The sequence below is a fragment of the Gallinula chloropus genome, assembly GCF_964237585.1.
Source record: "Gallinula chloropus genome assembly, chromosome: 11".
Lineage (NCBI taxonomy): Eukaryota > Metazoa > Chordata > Aves > Gruiformes > Rallidae > Gallinula > Gallinula chloropus.
Genome location: NC_140096.1, coordinates 20,798,439 through 20,817,225, shown reverse-complemented (window position 1 = coordinate 20,817,225; position 18,787 = coordinate 20,798,439). Strand labels below are relative to the sequence as shown.

At 43.4% G+C, this 18,787-nt stretch overlaps 1 protein-coding gene across 1 annotated transcript in view; it reads right to left on the bottom strand.

Annotated features, from left to right (window-relative positions):
- GRIA3 (glutamate ionotropic receptor AMPA type subunit 3) overlaps positions 1 to 18,787 on the bottom strand; it is a gene marked incomplete at its 5' end in the record, with an annotated part of 152,214 nt that overhangs the window by 48,208 nt on the left and 85,219 nt on the right. Inside the window, 6 exons of the mRNA XM_084269010.1 lie at positions 5,522 to 5,728; positions 6,900 to 7,007; positions 8,322 to 8,426; positions 11,730 to 11,897; positions 15,983 to 16,144; positions 17,869 to 17,922. Of these exons, the coding sequence (XP_084125136.1) occupies positions 5,522 to 5,728; positions 6,900 to 7,007; positions 8,322 to 8,426; positions 11,730 to 11,897; positions 15,983 to 16,144; positions 17,869 to 17,922 (804 nt within the window). The remainder of the gene's footprint in view (positions 1 to 5,521; positions 5,729 to 6,899; positions 7,008 to 8,321; positions 8,427 to 11,729; positions 11,898 to 15,982; positions 16,145 to 17,868; positions 17,923 to 18,787) is intronic.

Genomic DNA, 18,787 nt, shown 5'->3' with positions numbered 1-18,787 from the left:
AACAACAGCTGATACCCCACTAGCAACATGCTGCATGGAAGTCTTAATGTGTATTAGCGGAGCCGTGAAAAAGGTATTAAGGTGTTAAAACTGCAGTTGCCCTTGTCTGCCTTAGTTTGTCAATGTTAAGCCCACACATGCTTTCAGTGGATGCCTGCTATTCCTTGTGAGACACTACTCCTGTATGCAGATGGAGAAATTAAGGGTACATCTGCTTAAACCACAACAGAGCTGCCTCCTCTGTCCATGCTTGGGCACAGGTCAGCCCAAGTCTGGGACCATGTCAGCGTGACTCTGCTGGGGCTGCCATCTGGCCTCCCTGTGCGGCACGGTGGCACGACGGCTCCGTGGCTGCCTGGGCAGGGGCTTCATGTCCGTCCCCGTGTGTATAGGATGAGGGTGTGTCTGAGCTGCAGGGCAGCAGCATCGCATGCCACTGGCATCACACGGCAATGGCATCGCATGGCAGCAGTATCACATGGCTGCCCTTGGCCACCCGGACCTGGGCTTCTCTCCTGTAGGAGCCAGGGGTGAGGGGCGAAGGGTGAGCTTCTCCTGCCCACAGCACAGGCTCTGCCACAGACTAAGAGCACAAGGGACATTTTGAGGAGAATTAGGAATCGAATTAGTCTCCCTCTCTGCTATGATTCAAAGGCTGTATATGCCATCTGCAGTCTTTCTGCTGCTGGTGGGAGAGCCAGAGAGGCGAGCGCCGTGCGAGGCTGGTTAGCCTGTTAAAGGCAGGGAGATGTGTAGGTGGTCCTGCTCTGACAGACTGCGGAGGCTGCCTGCGTTTGGGGGACCGGCTGTCCTTTACATCCCTGCTTCCTTCCTCTGCGCTGCTTTACATACTGAACGGTTTTTATACAGATCTTTTTTAACCTGAGGAGAGTTTTAAAGGCCGTAAGGTCTGGGTGCTCTTTCCACTCCCAAAGCATTTGTAGTTACAATTAAGATCTGTGTTCAACCTCCTGTCAATTAGCCTCAGTGATGTGAAAAGCATCACGCCCAGGGAGAGAAGGCTTTCCCTGGCTGAACAGTGAAGGAAGAACAGCAGCCTGCTTTGAAAAGAAGAAATAAAAGCCTACAAAGAGAAAAGACGACTGTCTAGTGCTCAGCAGCGGGGTGTGCACGGTGGGAGGTGTTGCTGCTCATCAGCCTGAGCAGAGGGCACGTCCTCAGCGGGTGGATCACTGGAGGACAGCATTTGTCTTGCTGGTTTGCTTTCCTGGTTAGATTTAAATAGTGAATCAATCTGCCAGTCCAAGAGCGATTTATCCACTTCCTTCTTCTAAAATGTCCAGGAAAAAAGCTTTACCTATTTGCTATTTTTGTTCTGTCAACAGTTTCCACTATGTTTTAGAAATTTGTCTTAGTTTAAAAAAATAACAGTGGCTGAACTGGTAGGTGTTTTTCTGGTAGGAAGTCTTATTTTGACACCTCCAGAGTCAAAGAGCAAACCCGAGGTTTTTCTTTAACCTGAATGGATGAAAAATCAAATAACATTTGACAGAATAGTGACTATTATTAATTACTATTACTATTATTATCAACACCACCACCATTTAAAAATTGCTAACAAACCAGAAGGTGCTGTTAGCTCCTCTCTAACGCAATTTCTGGGTTCTCCTGTCTGAAGCAATAGAGTTTGGGAAGGTCTGCTCAGACACTGGCACTACACTGCGGGAGAGCAGCCCCTTCTTTTAGCCAGGCTCACTTCTACAGCTGCAGGGAAACACCCAGGAGGGCCAACTGAGATGGTCCTTGACCTCAGGGGACCCTACAGCACAGCAGAATTTTACCCCTCCAACCAGACCTGATGGTAAGAGGGGAGGGACCATTTCTAATGGGCAGTGTTTCACTGCGCCTGTCCCCAGGTGACATGTAACTCTGGTGCCTGCCAATGTAGAACTCAAGCTACCCTTACCCCGGAGCTGGGGCTGTGCCAGCCAGGCTCAGGACCCACAGCCAGGCTCAGGACCTGCAGCACTGTGACACAGCACCCCTGTTGCTCTCGGGAGAGCTCGGTGCACACGGAGCCCCCTCCCATCCCTCGCCACTCTGAGCCCCTCGACACAGTGCTCTGGAGGCTGCAAGGATGCAGCTGCACTTGCTCTCCTGACTACACTGCATCCCACAGGAGGCAAGAGGGGCAGTAACAACAAACTGGCACAAAATAAACATTAATTACAGCTAAGTAGGGTTGTGGCATGACAATGAGACACCATTCACTTCCTCCAACGACCCCACAGGCGATTTCAGAAGTGTGGTATGCACGGGGCTACGCAAAAACGCAGCATTCAAAAACCCTGGTAGGACTTCCCAGCAGTGTCAGGTGTGGGAGCAGCCTGTTGGGTCAGGAGTGTGCTGTATCTGACAAATGGCTAGTCAGTGTTTATCACTTGAGAGAAATGCAGTCTAAAAGCCTGCATTTCCTGCCACAGCTCAGTTCAGCTGCTGGATAACTGGTACCAAAACCAATCAGGCCCCTTTTATCCCCCGTGCCTCTCTTCCACACATGCTAATAAAGGCATTTAAAATCTAATCTCCCTCTTGTCTTCCCAAAATGGAATCCAGAGGAGCCAAATATGACAGTCATTTTGCAGACAAGGCTCACAGGGGCATTAGGGGTAACGTACAGTTTTAGTTCCCTAATAGAGTTTTAAGCCCCCGAGAGATAAAGGAAAGTCAGCACGTAAATGAGGCGCTTGCTCCAAATAATTAGCACTTTTAGAGCACTTTTCATCTTCAAAGGGCTTTGTGTGCATCCTTGTGAGTCTGATACATGGCCCCTTCTAAACAGATGGAGAAAGAGGCCAAGGGTATTTCACGGTGTTTGCAAACAGGGCTGGGAAAGGGTCTGGAGGGCTGCTGAGGTTTATGCTCTGAGTTCAGGGGCTGTTTTCCCTGCTTACAGAAAGCCAGGTGGATTTCTGTGCCGCTTGCCAGCTCAGAAGTTCAGCTCGGCAGGACGGGGAGCTGGCTCAGCAGCGCTGGGCTGTAGGCATTAACCTGGGTCTACAGTCAAACCTCACGGGACGCATCTGACCTTTGAATAATTGAGCACTGCAGTGAGGAGGCTTCAGTAACTGAGCTCACAGCGTGAGAAGAGGAGCTGTTGGGGTCAGGGAGGGAAACATTCCTCAATTTTTCATTAGTGAGAAAACACAGATGAAAACTGTGCTTCGGAATACAAAGGAACAGAGCTTTTTGCAGGGGAAAATGACAATGGTGGGATGGGTTTGGGGTTGTTTTAAGGTATGGTCTGTGGTGCCTGCCTGTGAGGCTGGATTTGGTGGTGTGGGAAGGTGATGAGTATGGTTGGGTCAAGGGGAAGCAGCAAGGGCTCAGTCGATGCTAAGGCAGCAGAGATCTCCCAGGGCTCAGCTCATCCCAGGGGGTTGTGGGAAAGGCAGCTGCAGCCAACCTGTTCATCAGAATCACAGAACGGTTTGGGTTGGAAGGGAGCTTTACAGGTCACCTAGTCCCACCCCCTGCAATGATCAGGGACATCTTCAACTAGACCAGTTACTCAGAGCTCTGTCCAACCTGATCTTGATTGTTTCCAAGAATGGGACATCTACCACCTCTCCTGGCAACCTGTGCCAGTGTATCACCATCCCAACAGGGAATGATTTCTTCCTAATACCTTACCTAAATGTCCCCTCCTTCAGCTTAAGGCCATCACCCCTTGTCCTGTCACCCCCAGCCCTGTAACCAGTCCCTCTACAGCTTTCCTGGAGCCCCTTTAGGAACTGGAAGACTGCTGTAAGGTCTCCCTGGAGCTTTCTCCAGGCTGAACACCCCAACCCTCTCAGCCCTTCCTCACAGGAGAGGTGCTCCAGCCCTCTGACCACTTGCGGCTCCTATCCAGGTGGATCTTGCATTGTACAGCAGCTGCTAAAGTTTCTTGGCTCAGGTCCCAAAGGCAGTGGCCTTTATCACACCTTTCCTCTTCTGGTTCAAATGGTTCCCCGTGCCCTGAGTGTTAGCAGTAATTTCAGGTTCTCTTTTGTCATGCCTTTTGCATATGGCATGATGATTTTTTTAAATGAATAAACGGTTTCATCGCTTGTCACTTGCAAATATATCAAAAGGACCCAATTACAGCTAATACTCTTGGTATTTCTTGAACCACACACAGTGAAACTGAGGGTTTAGGTTTCCACTGCAATGTAATTATACTTGGAACTATGCTAAACCTTTGCTTCAGAGGTTCTCAATGTACTCAAGAGAGGTTAACACCAGTTTCCCAAATCATGTAACTGAGGAGTTCACAAGACCTGTAAAATGTCAAACCTCAATGCAACAGGGAAGTGAAGATACAACCCAGGGGTCCAGACCCCTGTTTACTTTCTCTGATCAGTAGATTTGCTTCCCCTTAATACAACACTACAAAGACATTGCTGCTTATATAAAATGTTTTGAAGACAAATAGGCTACCAAGTATGTAACAAGGCGTCAGGACTGACTGCCCCAGAATAAGGAAACTTTTGCAGATCTAGCAATTACTTTAAAAAGACTGATTCATTTGAAAAGAATCATCCCACCCAACACTCTGCAAGGATGATGATATGTTATCCCTAAAAAATTCTGAGGTGACTTTTAAAAATCACACTCAGCCATGGAACAAAAGGAGGCAATGGAAATATTCGCTTCTGCTCAGATATTTTTAATAAAGGAAAGCTTGTTAAAAATAAACTGTAAAGAAGATTTGGGCGGAATCACAAATCATCTCATTAGCATTTGGGGAAAAAAAAAAGCAAAGATGAAATATCAGCTTGTAAAGTCTTTTCTGCAAAGCCAATTTTACCCCCTTCCATCTGGTTTATCTGTATTCCAAAATTTTCATTTTCAAAGAAGTTTCTAAAATGGCAATTCCGGATTGGTTTTGTTCTTACTAAACAAAGCAACCTACATCCAATATAGAAACAGAAAACAGGAATGCAAAGAATTAGGCTTTTGTGTGTGTCTGTGTCTGACAGTCCATTTTGAAAGCCAAACCCAGGGTTTAAAGAGAAAAAAGATGCAGGTGATTCCACACCTGCATTGCTTCTTACCCAGCAAAGCAAGCATGGGGCTGAGTCTTTAGTCTCACATCAGTGGATGTGAGTGGATCACATTAGTGATCCAACAAAAGCCAGCATCACAGGATCAGACCTTTAACAGGAGGGGCATCCTACCAGCACTTACAACACTGATAGGGAAAAAGGAGATGTGGCAAATGCAAAAGCAGCACGTGAAGGGCAAACTGGAAATTCTGCTGTAGACAAGAATTTGCAATTTCCCCAATGCCATTTCTTAACAATTTGTAGCCTCTGATTTGGAGAACAGCAGTAAAAATGTGAGACTCTTCCTGCAATGAAAGGGTTAGAAAAGTAGACTATAAAATGTCACTACAAAGAAATATCTAGAAATTTAAAGGTGGTATTCAAACAGGCGATCTTTATTTTGCAGTTTATTAACTTTCAGCATAACTTTTTTATAAAGAACATTAAAATGAAGGTTAAGAGAAACTTACCCCATAGACCAGTTCACCCACCATGCCATTCCATATCTTAGTCTCAGGGTCCCTAGCTCCATATTTCCCATCTCCAACAATTGACAGTTTGTATTTTATTCCAACATGTTTTGCTATTTCAGAAGCTAAGTCTACACAATATCCTTCATATCTCTCATTCCCTTCTAGTTGTTCATGGTTTTTCTTATACATTACATATGGTGATTCCTTTGAAACAAAAGTAAAGATCAAAAGTCTATGAATGTAAAACACAGCTTTAAAACATACAAAATGAGAGCTGTTACTATCCTTTAAATTACTGGCAAGTATTTACAATATTTCCTGCTTTGGTACAGAAAGACAGACTTTTGCAGTTCAAAAAGCCTTGGCTGATCCTACAGCCACACACACTATAGATTTTATTCCTAGTACGGACCGAGTGAAGACAATGAGACTATTCCACTTTTAACAAAGTCACACTTTTTTTTTTTTTTTTTCAAGATTAGGCCTGATTAGACAGTCAAATAGTATCACTGTAGCAGTAATTCAGGTTTTGGTGTTTGAAGAATTGACATATCCAACACCTGTACCATCAAAATAATTTCCTATGGTCCCAGTGGCCCAGAACGGGGCTCTGATGGAGGTATTTTCAAAGCAGCCTAAGGGAAGCTAGGCTAAAATCCTCAGCAGCAGTTTTTGTCAGTAAATTCCCTTAGCCTTCTTGGAAAATTCTAGCTGAAATGCTGATTATATCTCACTAAATCCATAGGAGTATATAATACAATGCTTCAGGAAATAGCATAAAATTGGCTCATGCTTAGTAGAATTGTAACAGGCACAAGATTCACAAACAATACTGTACAGAGCACATCTGCCAGAGGCAGTGGGACTGACACATTATGAGACACAGGAAGAGCTTTACTCCTTTGGAATTGCACGGGTATAGGTCGCTTTTCACCCAGTGCTAGAGCAGTTCCAGTTCTCTACAGGCTTCATTGTGTCACCCTTACTCAGTCCTCAGGGGTTGAATTTACAGGAGCTGCACCTGAGTGGGGGGGGTGCAAGATTTGACCCTACAGTAGGAAGGCCAGATCCTGCAGTCATTTACATACATGCACAATAACTTCACTTAAGTCAGGCATCTGATTGAGTCCAAGTGTCTGAGAAGCAGCAAAATGCAACACTGAGCTCAGCGAGCTCCTCCTGTCAGTAAACTTAGTGCCACACATGGAAGTCTGTAGGGTCAAGCCCTCAGCATATCTCTGGAAGACACTGAGCTTTTCAGTCACTTGAAGTCACAGAGCATTCAACATCTGCCTCCCTGCAAGGCATCTAGCACGCCTCAGGAGCCACGCGTCTTGTTCACTAAACACAAACACACTAAGAACACAAAACTTACCAAGATAGTAGTGACTACTATAGTTCTGTTCTCCACGGATGAAGTGTCATTAGAGGGCAGCTGATCTAATGCTGGCACAAATCTTTCATATTCGTTCCAATAACCAGCCTATAAAAATGGAGATTGTTACCTCATTGCATAAGTTTACCAGGATTCTGGTGCATCAAAGTGTAACAGGAACTGTCAAAAAAACAGGGGGTTTGTAACACTTATTCATGCAACATTTTTTGCCACGAAAGGACTACATTAGCTGCAAGTTAATTTCCTTAAAGAAACAATGTTCTCAAGCCTGCCAGCAAACACACAGAATAGGGATTTTCTCTTGGGTGTGGGTTAAGTTCTCCCTGTCTGAATTCATGGTGCCGGTGGAATAAATTCTCTTGTATATGAATTTACTACAGACAAAAAAAAAAACTGCCCAGCACTCTCAGCATAATTCCTTGATCCTGCAGATTTAATCCACACTCCACTGCAGCTCGGACAGGGAAGGCAGTCCCTGCAGACCTGCCTGCACAGCCTTAGAGTAGATGCCCAGACATCGTTAGCGATGCAGGCACAGCAGCGTTCCCTTCAGCAGGGGATACACAACCCTCCGTGAGCACGAGGTGACTATTTGCCAGCTGGCTTGTGCTGACCTTCATGCTGCTGTGGCCACACTGCTATGCTGTAACACGAGTTTTTGTATTTCTTCACAATACAGAAGTAACACTTCTGTCTGGTCTGTAAACCAAGCTGCATGGCTGGGCCATGTCTAGAGGTATTTTGTTATCAAATACGTGCAGAAGAAGCTTAAGGAGTCTCACTGGTGACTAAGCAGGTTAGGAACCAATCACCAGGTGAAATCAGAGGGATCTATGAGTTGTGGCCACACAGAGTCTTCTCTTGATACTCCTGAGACCCCATCTACCTAATTATTTTTTAAAATCTGCCCTACATTTCTTTTATAACAGGGACCTAGGAAACTATCCCACTTAGGATCTATACTTTAATTTAGGAGACAAGAATGGATAGTAACAAAATAAAACTTATTTTCTGTTAATTTCAGGTTTTAAACTATACTATAGCTCTGAGGGCTTTTACAGAGAAGAAGGAAAAGGTGGAGAAGAATTCAGGAGACATGGCTGAGCACAGGACCAGGACACCAGGCATTATGCTTGGCAGTAGAAAATCTCTGCAATTGTTTTAAGGGAAAAAGTGGGGTCTGAAGTTGACATGGAAACCAATGAAGATATTAAGCAGGCCGTGTGGCTTGGTCCAGGAACAGAACAGAGCAAGGCTCCCAGGACAGGGAAAACAGCAAGATGGTGGGGTTTCCTCAGGGGCTCGTTATTACAGCCCCTATGTGGTATTTTTGAGTTTCATTAGTTTGCGGGAATAAACATTTGTGAAGCTGTAAAATGGGGATGTGTATCTTCAACTCACCTTCCGTGACCCAGAGGCTTTCATTTCATATACATCAATTGTGTAATTTGTTCTCCGCCCATAGGTGTCGAACTGGATGTTCCCTGTCATTCCCTGAACTTGCACCTTAAGGGAATAAAGAGAAAAAACATTTTAATAAAAGATTCACTTTATTTTTCCCTCTGTTACATTTTGCAGGAGCCCAATAGCTCTCACAATTTTTGTCTGAGAGACTTGTAGCACTTTTGACACAGCCAGTTACATTCTTCAGAAGGAAAAACAATCCCAACCCTCTCCATTTCAGCTGTACATATTGTTTGTTAGTACTCAACTGGTGATTCACTGCCACAGAGTGAGCTGCATTTAAGTGTCAGTGCAATCAGCCCTGCACGTATGTTCAGTGTAAGAAAGGCTGCTTCTGCCATGCTTAGTCAGGCTGGGCTCATTGATACAGCATGGAGCATCAGCGAGGCACAGTGCCATTATACCCCTCACAAGATGGTACAGAGTGAGCTGTGATACAGACCAGAATCCCACATCATTGCTCATTCTGGGAAGTGTTTTATTTTAAGATCAGTCCCACTGTAGGAGAAAGGAATGAATGCCTTCTCTGAATGAGCACAGACAATTGTTTCTACTGCTTATGGAGTTTTGGTCTCAATGTGGATGGATGGGTGTATAGACAGTAAGTCATTATCATTACCTACTCACATGAGTCATCTTAGGGGGAAGTATAAAGTATCTTGCTTCAAAGAAAGAAATCTTATTTCCCTGTATGAAAGGGTGAGATATTTCCATTTATCACTTATCAACACTGACAAGCTGTCATCTCAGGCAACATCAGGGGTAACAGTATGAAACTTCAGCTGGGGTAAATTAGCTTTAGTATTTAGGCAAATGCTGTAGAAGTTACAGGAACAAGGCTGGAAGACGAGTCAAAGATGAACTGTTCAGGGTTGGTGGCTGATCTGCTATTTATGGTTTAAAGACGGTGAAACTCGCTCCGTGGACAAGGCTACATAAAAAGGCAAAACTCCTTGGACCCCAAATTATCCAATGAGCCAAATTCAGACTGGCATATAAGTAGGGTGATTTTTTTTTATCAGTAATTGGATCTGAACCTTTCCTAAAATAGTTTATATCACTTCAAGGGTCGGGAAGAACACAAAGTTATTCCTGTCTCCAGAAAGCTAGAGAGGTAAACGGGACTTTGAAAGCCAAATTTGCCCCCAAGAGGTCTTATCAACTGTGGACTGAGCAAATGCATTCGTAGGGTAGTTGACATATAACTTGCAGCCAGATAGGAGTTGCTGCCCCTGCTTTTGGCACTTGCTGGAAGCTGTCTGGCTACCTTAGCACAGCAGTGACTGTACGTCTCAGCAGAGCTTGTTAGGCTGGCTTCACCCTGATGTGCACTGAGACAGGAGCATCGGGCACTTGACACCTTTTGACTTCAAATTTAATTTGTTTCTATCTTTGGTGGGAAAACTCAGCACTTTTCAAAATCTGGCTGCACCCAGGCAGGAAGACTCACCAGGACTCAGAGCACTTCTGGTAGCAGCATGCAGAGGCAATCACAAATGGAGTGACTATTTATAATTGCCCAGATGGGTTCAGGTAAACTGTCTGCCACTGATCTGATGTCTTAGAATCAGCTTTATAAATACACACATGCAGAGTTTTCAAGGCTTTAGGAAAACAGACTCAGGTCATGCCTATTTCCCTTTGACTGTAGTGTGGCATTGAACCTTCTGCTCGCACAGGGTGTTTTCAAGGATGTCCTGCAAAAAATATTCTTAGCTGAGTTGTTGCTCCAGAGTGGAGAGAAACTTGTTAAATCAAATTTCTTCTCCTTAAGCAATGATTCAAGATCATTGTCTGAACAAAGGGAGAGAGTGTGATGGACAGGATGAGGTCTGGAAGGCAGTGTGGGATGATCTTGGGTAGCACTCAGTGGAGGTGTATATAAACCCCACTTACATGACTTTCAATAGCTAAAACAATACAAGGCAGCCAGCTGAAAGTCAGATTTCTGCATTTTTCACCAATCACGAGTTTGGCTTTGTGTATCTTATGAATTATCTTTTAAAATACATTATACCAAATACATATATACCATAGCAGTGATGGTTTCCCCTGTTGACATGAATACCTTGTATTGCATTCGGAGGCAGCTTTTGTTTTACTTCTACTTAAGTGCAAAAGGACAGCACAAATTCTTTAACTATCATGAAGGCTGAATTTATTTAACTTTTCTTTGAAATTGTGTAATGCTACATCAGTGAACATGCAATTAGGTTATTTTTTTAGGAAGGGATATAATAAGCATAAGAAAAGCTCTAGCAATGTGAGACCAAAATATCTCTTGCCCTCTTAAGAGTGATAGAATCTGATTCTAACATTCTACAAGTCATTATAGCCTTCTGAAAGAATACTTCCAACTTGGTGATTGAGAAAAAGCACTAATTAAGGTGTGTATGTGAGGACTGACCTAGGATTTGGTTATACGTAACATGGGCTTAATTCTGATTACAGTTTTATGACTGCATTAATAGAATTGAGTCTAAAGGTTTGTTTTAGAGTTGAGCCAGATGAAAACCAGACCATATTCTTATCTATTTTATGTGATAGTCAGTTTTCCCCATTGTCACCTGCTTTAACACACAGCAGTCTAAAAAAGGGTTAAAAATCACCAAAATTAGACCTAAGTGAGGTAGGATCACAGGCAGTAACTATTGATAGGGATAAAAAACCAGGCCATGCAGAAGGTAATCAAGGTGAGTGCAAAGTTATGCTAGGAATCAGACTGGTTTGAGGCTGAACTGTGTCAAGGTTCAGTCTGGTGCTGAAATCCAGCACTATTGCTACAACTGGTAGATTTTTTTCCCCTGCTTCAAACCAACCTGAGTTGACTTTTTACTGTCAAATTATGAAAACTGCATACAAGTGCTTAAGTTCATAAATATTTGTATCCCTCCAAGATTTACAACACACATGCTGAGGACCCAGTCTCATTTTCAGTCAGTTTTGCAGCCTCAGCCTGACCTTAGAACCCCCCGAAACACGCCTGTTTGCACAATGGCTCATGCTCACTGTGACAGGAAGCTTCAGTGTTATGGGAGAGACAGACTGTAGATGCTCTGCTGTAGGCAGTCAGGCAGCTGCTGTACCAGTGTCAGGGAGATGCGACTTTGGCCAAAGTTTTGACAGCTAATTTGCTATGCCTTGCCCTCTACTGAATATATTTTAACCATCCTTTGGAGTTTGTCATTAGTCTTTAATTTAATTTTTTTTTTTTCCTGAGGAGCTGCAGCTGTTTGTGTGGATACAGAAACCCTGTGTACATGGATTAAGACACAAGTTTGGTCCCAGCAGAATCGCTGCTGGTGTGGAATAAATACATTCAGTAGCTGGTATGTTTGCCCTTACCATTTTGAGTGCTCTTTCTATATCGATTCCTTGGCTCCATGGTACTGCAGGGTTAGCCAGGCAGTCTCCAGCACTACCTCTCCTGGAGACATCCACACGCTGTCTTCGGAGGTAACGGAAAGCCTCTGCTATGACTAGGACTGCATCATGGGTCAGTGCAGATGTATACTAGAATTAATGAAAGGAAAATACGGTGACAAGGTGAAGTCTCAGAATTGCCCCTGGTTTACCAGGTCTAGTCCTTCTCTTTGTTAAATTACTCTTAGAAGAATCATGCTTGCAATCCCTTTCGCTTGCTCTCTGTCTTGACAGAGGTGCTTTATCTAATTTAACAATTCCATCTATTTCAATTAACACATTTAAAATATTTTCATGTTGTAGAGCACATAGCAGCAAAGTAATAAAACCAGTTTATAGTTGCATAAAGTCTAAATTTAATTGGAAGCTTGCTGATCTAAATGAGGTCACTACAAAAGTCTGCACTTCCATGCTGGCCCATACTGCTGCCAACAGCAAGGAAGAGCTCATATTTGTTTTTTGCCTGGAGTATTCTTTTTCTTTTCAACAAGATTGCCAAGACAGTTTTGAACTGAAGTTAACATAAATCATTTCTGTTTGGACCACAATCTTGATGAGGTAGCATCTGCAGCAAGGAATAGATCAGATTACTTTTCTTAGAAGACATCTATACAAGCAAGTAATCACAAAATATGCTTAAGGCATTACATCTCCTTGGTAATTCCCCATCTGCCTTCTCTTACTCCACGGTAAATCTGAGGAGGGTGGTAAGCTTTTTGTAGCAGCAACTCTTCAACAAAACCCCCAGACTCTGTAACTACTTGTTCCTGTTGTTGTCAACTTCATCCATGGAATGTGCCTGGTGTCACCTCCATGATATAAATTTAGTACCACCTATGAAATGTCACAGAGGTGGTTTTTTCACATTTTTTTCCACATTTATGCATTTGTCTAAAACTTCTTCCCTCCTAGAGCAGCCTAGGCTTAGCATTTGACATTGATAGTTTCACCAGCATTACAGCACACCTATAATTTAAGGATCTGTGTATAGGAGAACATTTCAACATGTACATACCGTGAGAAATTGAGTATGCTCAGTGTTTAAGACCAGATTACAAACCCCTCATAACTGACCCTTCGAATTCCTACAGTGTTTGTAAGAGAATGAAGGGAAGAAGGCAAGGGGTGTCTGCACGTACTGGTGTGCCTGCCCTTCTTCTGGCTCCCTGTGTGATGCTGCAGAGCTCTGGCTCCTGATGGACCTTATGCTGCAGTTCGTGCCAGAAGACATGCTGCCCCTGAGTGACTGAGAAAGGTGGGAATGCAAGTTTCAACTGCATGTTCAGCTGTCCCCTTTGTGGACAAGACTTACTGAATTGAGAAGTAATGAACTCGATCCTGTAGGGCAGGATAGCGCAAGCGGTGGTCTGTGTCTCTTAGCAATGAGTACTGCCTTACTGCAAGCTCTTCACTTGGACAGAAAGCCTTGGGAAATCTGCACAGAACACGGTGTGTCTGCATGTGCACATCAGAATGTAAGAGTGCAAAGGTAGGTTTCTGAATGTCATTCTTACTGAGTTTTAAATGACATCGGTTTATAAACTCTTAGTGGAGGCTTGGGGGTGGTTCGTGCTCTGACTGTATTCAGGTAAAGGTGTTGTTTTGATCTTCCCCACCTTTGCCTCTCCCTGTGATGCTTTGCAATAATCACCTTCTTCTCTTTTAGTACGTTAAGAAAGGTTATACATCACATTCCACACAACAATATGGAACCAGATAGTAATTTTAAGGTATTTGTTCTTAAATTAAAAAGATATTGTAATAGCTGTCCAATCTAGCACTACATAAAACTTACACGCTGATAATTTTTTCAGTAGACTGCATCAATTGTCAGTAACCTTAATGCAGTCCCTTCCAAGTCATGCCAAGAGAGCTATCTAATTTTCTACTTTATTTGAATTCTACTTATAAATGCATGAGCATGCAAAGAGAAAAAAAGGGAGAGAGAAGGGAAAGGCTGATAAAATACAGAATAAATTAAACATCAGGGCTTTAATCTCTAGGCAATTTTATTTCCTAATCAAAAATATTGTACATCAATTTTTAAGTATGCTTTTTGTCTGATTGACAAATACTGTGCACATTTCTATAATGAGCGGTACATTTGTGGAAAGGTAATGTAATCTTTGTGTTTGTATCATATACTCATGGTTCTTTTTTAAGGATGGAGAATAATTTTTCCCTCAAGGTAAATTGCTTTCAAGTGGAATAAAATCTTCCCAGGTTAACTTCATATATTTCAGAGCTTTTAAGATTAGTATGATACTTATCTTCGCTTCTGCATGCGTACGAGGAAGCTTTAGAGAGCAGGCCCAGGTCCTAATCAACAGGGAACAATACGTTAATCCGAGTTTTGTGGACCTCTGTTTGCCTTTCTCTGCTTCCTCAGAAATGCCAGCAAGGCTCTGGGATGGCATGGGGTTAAGATAATTTTCCTTCCCCACAGAAAGAACTTGATTCCAGGGATGAAAGTTATGCCTCCGAATGGCATTGGCCTTCCAGCAGCAGAATGTTCTGACTGTAGTCCAACACAGAGCTAATGCCTACCCTGGTATCCCCCCATGCACTGGGCTGGACTGGATCCTTCCTTCCTAGAGAGTATTTTATGATTCCCTAAATTTTGTCTTACTAATATCAAGTCATTACTCCAATTTATCAGAGTAACTTTGAATTCCAAAGCTGTTCATTGATTTGCACATGTCTCGCCCAAATCAGGCAGGAAAGGTGTGAATCGTCTCATCATGGCTGTGGTTCTTCAACAGTTTGGCTTCCCTGAGACAGTCATTATATATGATGAGGAGGACTGAACTCCTGGAAGTGATAGAATTTAAGGTCCTCTCATCCACCATCAGTGCCACTTTTTATTCACCTATGCATATTGATGAAAAAGAACAGGTCCCACCAAAAGAGGAAGAGGAAGAAGGAATGCAATAGGAACATTAATAATATGTCCTGTGTCCAGTTTGGCCCCCTCACTACAACAAGGATGCTGAGATGCTGGAACGTGTCCAGAGAAGGGCAACAAAGCTGGTGAAGGGTTTGGAGTAGCTGAGGGAACTAGGGCTTTTTAGTGTTAAGAAAAGGAGGCTGAGGGGAGACCTTATCGCTCTCTATAACTACCAGCATAGAGGGTGTAGACAGGTGGGGGTCGGTCTCTTCTCACAGGTAACAAGTGACAGGAGGAGAGGAAATGGTTTCAAATTGCACAAGGAGAGATGTAGGTTAGGTATCAGGAAGAATTTCTTTACTGAAAGGGTAGTGAAGTATTGGAACAGGCTGCCCAGGGAAGTGGTGGAGTCATCATCCCTGGAGGTATTTAAAAGGCGCGTAGATATTGTGCATGGGGACATGGTCTGGAGGTGGACTAGGCAGGGTTAGGTTGTGGCTAGACTCTGTGATCTTAAAGGTCTCTTCCAACCTAAGTGATTCTATGCAGTGGTCCAAGAAGATTTTATGACTTCCATCACTGGACAGGGTATCCTTGATGCACTCCTTGGCTGGACAGTGAGTAGCATCCTCCTCTACTATAGAGATGCTGAGGCAGAAAAAAATCTGGGGGAGATATTAAGAGGTTGCAGGTCTCCTAATCACAATACACATTAGCTCACCCAACCTATGACAGTCTTGGTGAACCTGGGATTTTCATTCCAAAAAATCTGCAAATTTTATTGGTTGCAGATGTAATATCCTGACTTTTAAGTAAAGGACAGTGGGGCAAAATACAGGGTTAGATTATGAGGGGAACTGACAGCAGCGACGAGAAGGTGGCAGTGGCTCCTCAGTGATCTAGAGCTACTTTATTTTGCACACAAAATTCTCTATTAGTGTTAAAACGTTCCAGTAACCCAGTTTGCATCTAAAATCCAGCCTATGTAGCCCCCACACCCACCCCAAGACTAACTCAAGAAGTTCAAGTTAAAAGTTTTTATATCCACTGCACAATGACAGACTTTGCAAGACCAAGCCTTTGCCTTTGAGGAACTGCTCCATGGAGGGGACTTGTGGCCAGCTAACAGCCTCTGTCTCTTTCTCTCTTCTGGAAGGGCAGTGAAGGTTGCAACATAGTCTAATCAGACCTGTACCATACACATGCACACACCCAGGGTTAAAAAACCCCAAGTAATTACTAAAAGCATTTCATATAGTCTCCATCATTGTCAGGGTAAAAGAAATACCTTCAACGGTGAGTTTTTGGCTTCAGGGAATTCCCTTTCATCGAGTCTCACCCAGCGCTGTAGAAACTGTTGAACCATTGGGTTTTCATTGTTAACAATCTGGAATCCAGTAATATTGGCACCTCCATGCATCACTCTCTCCAGAACAATGTCTGTGAAACCCTGTGAGGACACATGTAGAAAAGAAGAATCATTGCCATGCAGAGTCCCTTTCCTTTGGCTCAGCTTTACCTGACATAAGTGCAGCACAAAAGAAAATGATCAATTTCCCTCTTGTTAGTTGAAAATATTCTACCAAGGAGTCAATCCCTACTGGGACTGCGAGTGAGAAGTGTGTCTTCTTTCCAGACCTGTGCGACAGAAAACTGCCCTGCTGTGTTGGGGCAATGTGGTACGTAATAGTCACTGGTCAGAATGAAAACAGTGGGGAAGCCTGAGGTACTGTATTCTCTTTCCTCCTCATCATGGTGAAAACTGGTCAAAGACCTTGCTCCCATTTGCACAGCAAAGTGCACACGAATGTGCAGCGCTGGGAGGAGAAAACCCCTGAACACTCATCTTGTTCTGTGGGGTTTGCAAAGCACACACCCCCTTGCCAGGCAGCTCTACTTAACATTTCACTTGCAAACAGAACGGTAAGATTCCCTCCCACTCGGTTGTTATTTGTACCTGAGCCAGTAAATTGGTGTCTCTTTGATTACTATGACTTGATTGCAGTCATGTTTACCTGAATGTCAATGGTTACACATGCTAAAAGGTAATGCAGACTGAGAACCCCAGTATTTCCATGCACACGCTAATCACTGAGATCATGACTGGTTCTTACAACACAAGACAACACATCATGAAGTCATGCAATGCTTATACTAAATAAAGGTATTTTAAAATTCATCTTTTCTGCTTTAATCACACCAAAACATCAATACAATCTTCTACTGCATGGGATTGCTAACTTTAAAGTGTGAGTTTCAGAAAAGACATTTTTCCACTGACAGGAGACACAGAACCCAAAACCCAGTCTTGCTGCAGGATCAATGACATAGAGAATCATAGGATCTCAGACTAGTTTGGGCTGAAAGGGACCTCAAAGATCACCTGGTTCCCTCCACACCCCCCACTAGTCCAGGGTGCCCAAAGCCCCATCCAACCTGGCCTTGAACACTGCCAGGGATCCAGGGGCAGCCACAGCTTCTCTGGGCACCCTGTGCCAGGGCCTCACCACCCTCACAGGGAAAGATTTCTTCCTGGTATCTAATCTGAATCTTCTCTCCTTCATCTTAAACATTTTCATATAACACTTCTCCTAAGGAACTCTGGCAGATGGTGTTTCAAAGGCATCATAAACATCCCTGAACACCAATTCTAGAATCCCGAAGAAGCTCTGCTACATATAATAATGTACTGTCTTCTGGTAGGTGAACACACAGGCAGCATCCTGCACTCCGAAATACAAAAGAACAGCTAAACAGCTGCTTACTTGATGGAATTGTTCTAATTTGCAGCTTTATTCCACTTATTTTATACACAAATATGCTATAATTATTTTTCCTAGAGTGCTTAAATTTCAAATATTTTACATAGAAGATTACGGTTATCGAGTGCCTTATTTATGAGGCTACAAATTAGTGGAAAACATATAATTAAATTATTATTTTAAAATTAGCAGAGGATACAAGCTTTTTAGACAAAACACGTAGAGAAATTTAGACAAAATTTGAGTGCAAATGACTACGACATATCAGTTCTATTATTTGCTGGATTAATTTCTCAAAATCCAAGACCTCGTGCATGCATTTCCTCTTTTGCTGATTAAAGTCAACACAACCTGGATAGAGTGAATTACCCTCTAAAATTTAGCTACACTTGTAAGGAAGAAAAGTTCTTACCAGGTTAGCTAACATGTAGTGATAGCCTCTAGAATGTTTGCCAAGGATTACAACCTGTGAGAAGAAAAAAATAACATATTACTCAGTTGTAAGAGGATGAGGCTCAACTGGTGAAAGACAGCCAGAAAACGAATGTTTTGGTATCCCCTATGGCCAATCCATAGGCAGCACAAATATTACAGACCTCTGATTTTACAGACACGATGCAGTCCCTTGTGTTTTTAAAGCAGAGAACAAAGACTAACTCACAAGCTGAGAAGGCTCAGTTTGCAGAGATGACCTTACCTTGGAAACTCACCCTTGTGATCACAGTGCCTCCCCTGCTGACCTGGGAGGGGGAGATGCCACCCAGCCACCCACTGCCTTTATTAATCCGTATCTGCACGGCTGGGCTCAGTAGGCTCCAGGTCACACAAGGCGTTTCCTGCCATTAGAACTCTGGCCAAGCCTGGTCATATGTGAATGCTTAAAGTCCTGAAGTTATGAGCAGTGACCTTCATTGCCTTTTGACAGCTTTTAAAAGGCCTGGAAACTGGTCGCCTCCAGCACATCTAAATGGACACATCTGACCTTACATGTTTAGCTGAAATTCATACTAAATGTGATGTAGCACATTCCACTAAACCCACATTTCCTGCCCTCCCTGACCCTACTTGGGCATCTCTCTGTACAAATGGAGTCATTAAATCGAATCGCTAAAAGACAAAAAGCAGCAGGAAGAACTGAGCTGTTGGATTCTGTCAGGGTAACAGAGGAGACAGCCCTGAATTCCCCCGAATCCTGCCAGCCTGTGTGCTCATCACCACTCCAGTAATACTGTACTTTTGCAGAAAGGAGGAAACAAATACAGTTCTCACATCTATGCAGCTGGCTGTGGGCTCACTAGCAATAGCCCTCGTGCAAGATTATGCCAGTGCAT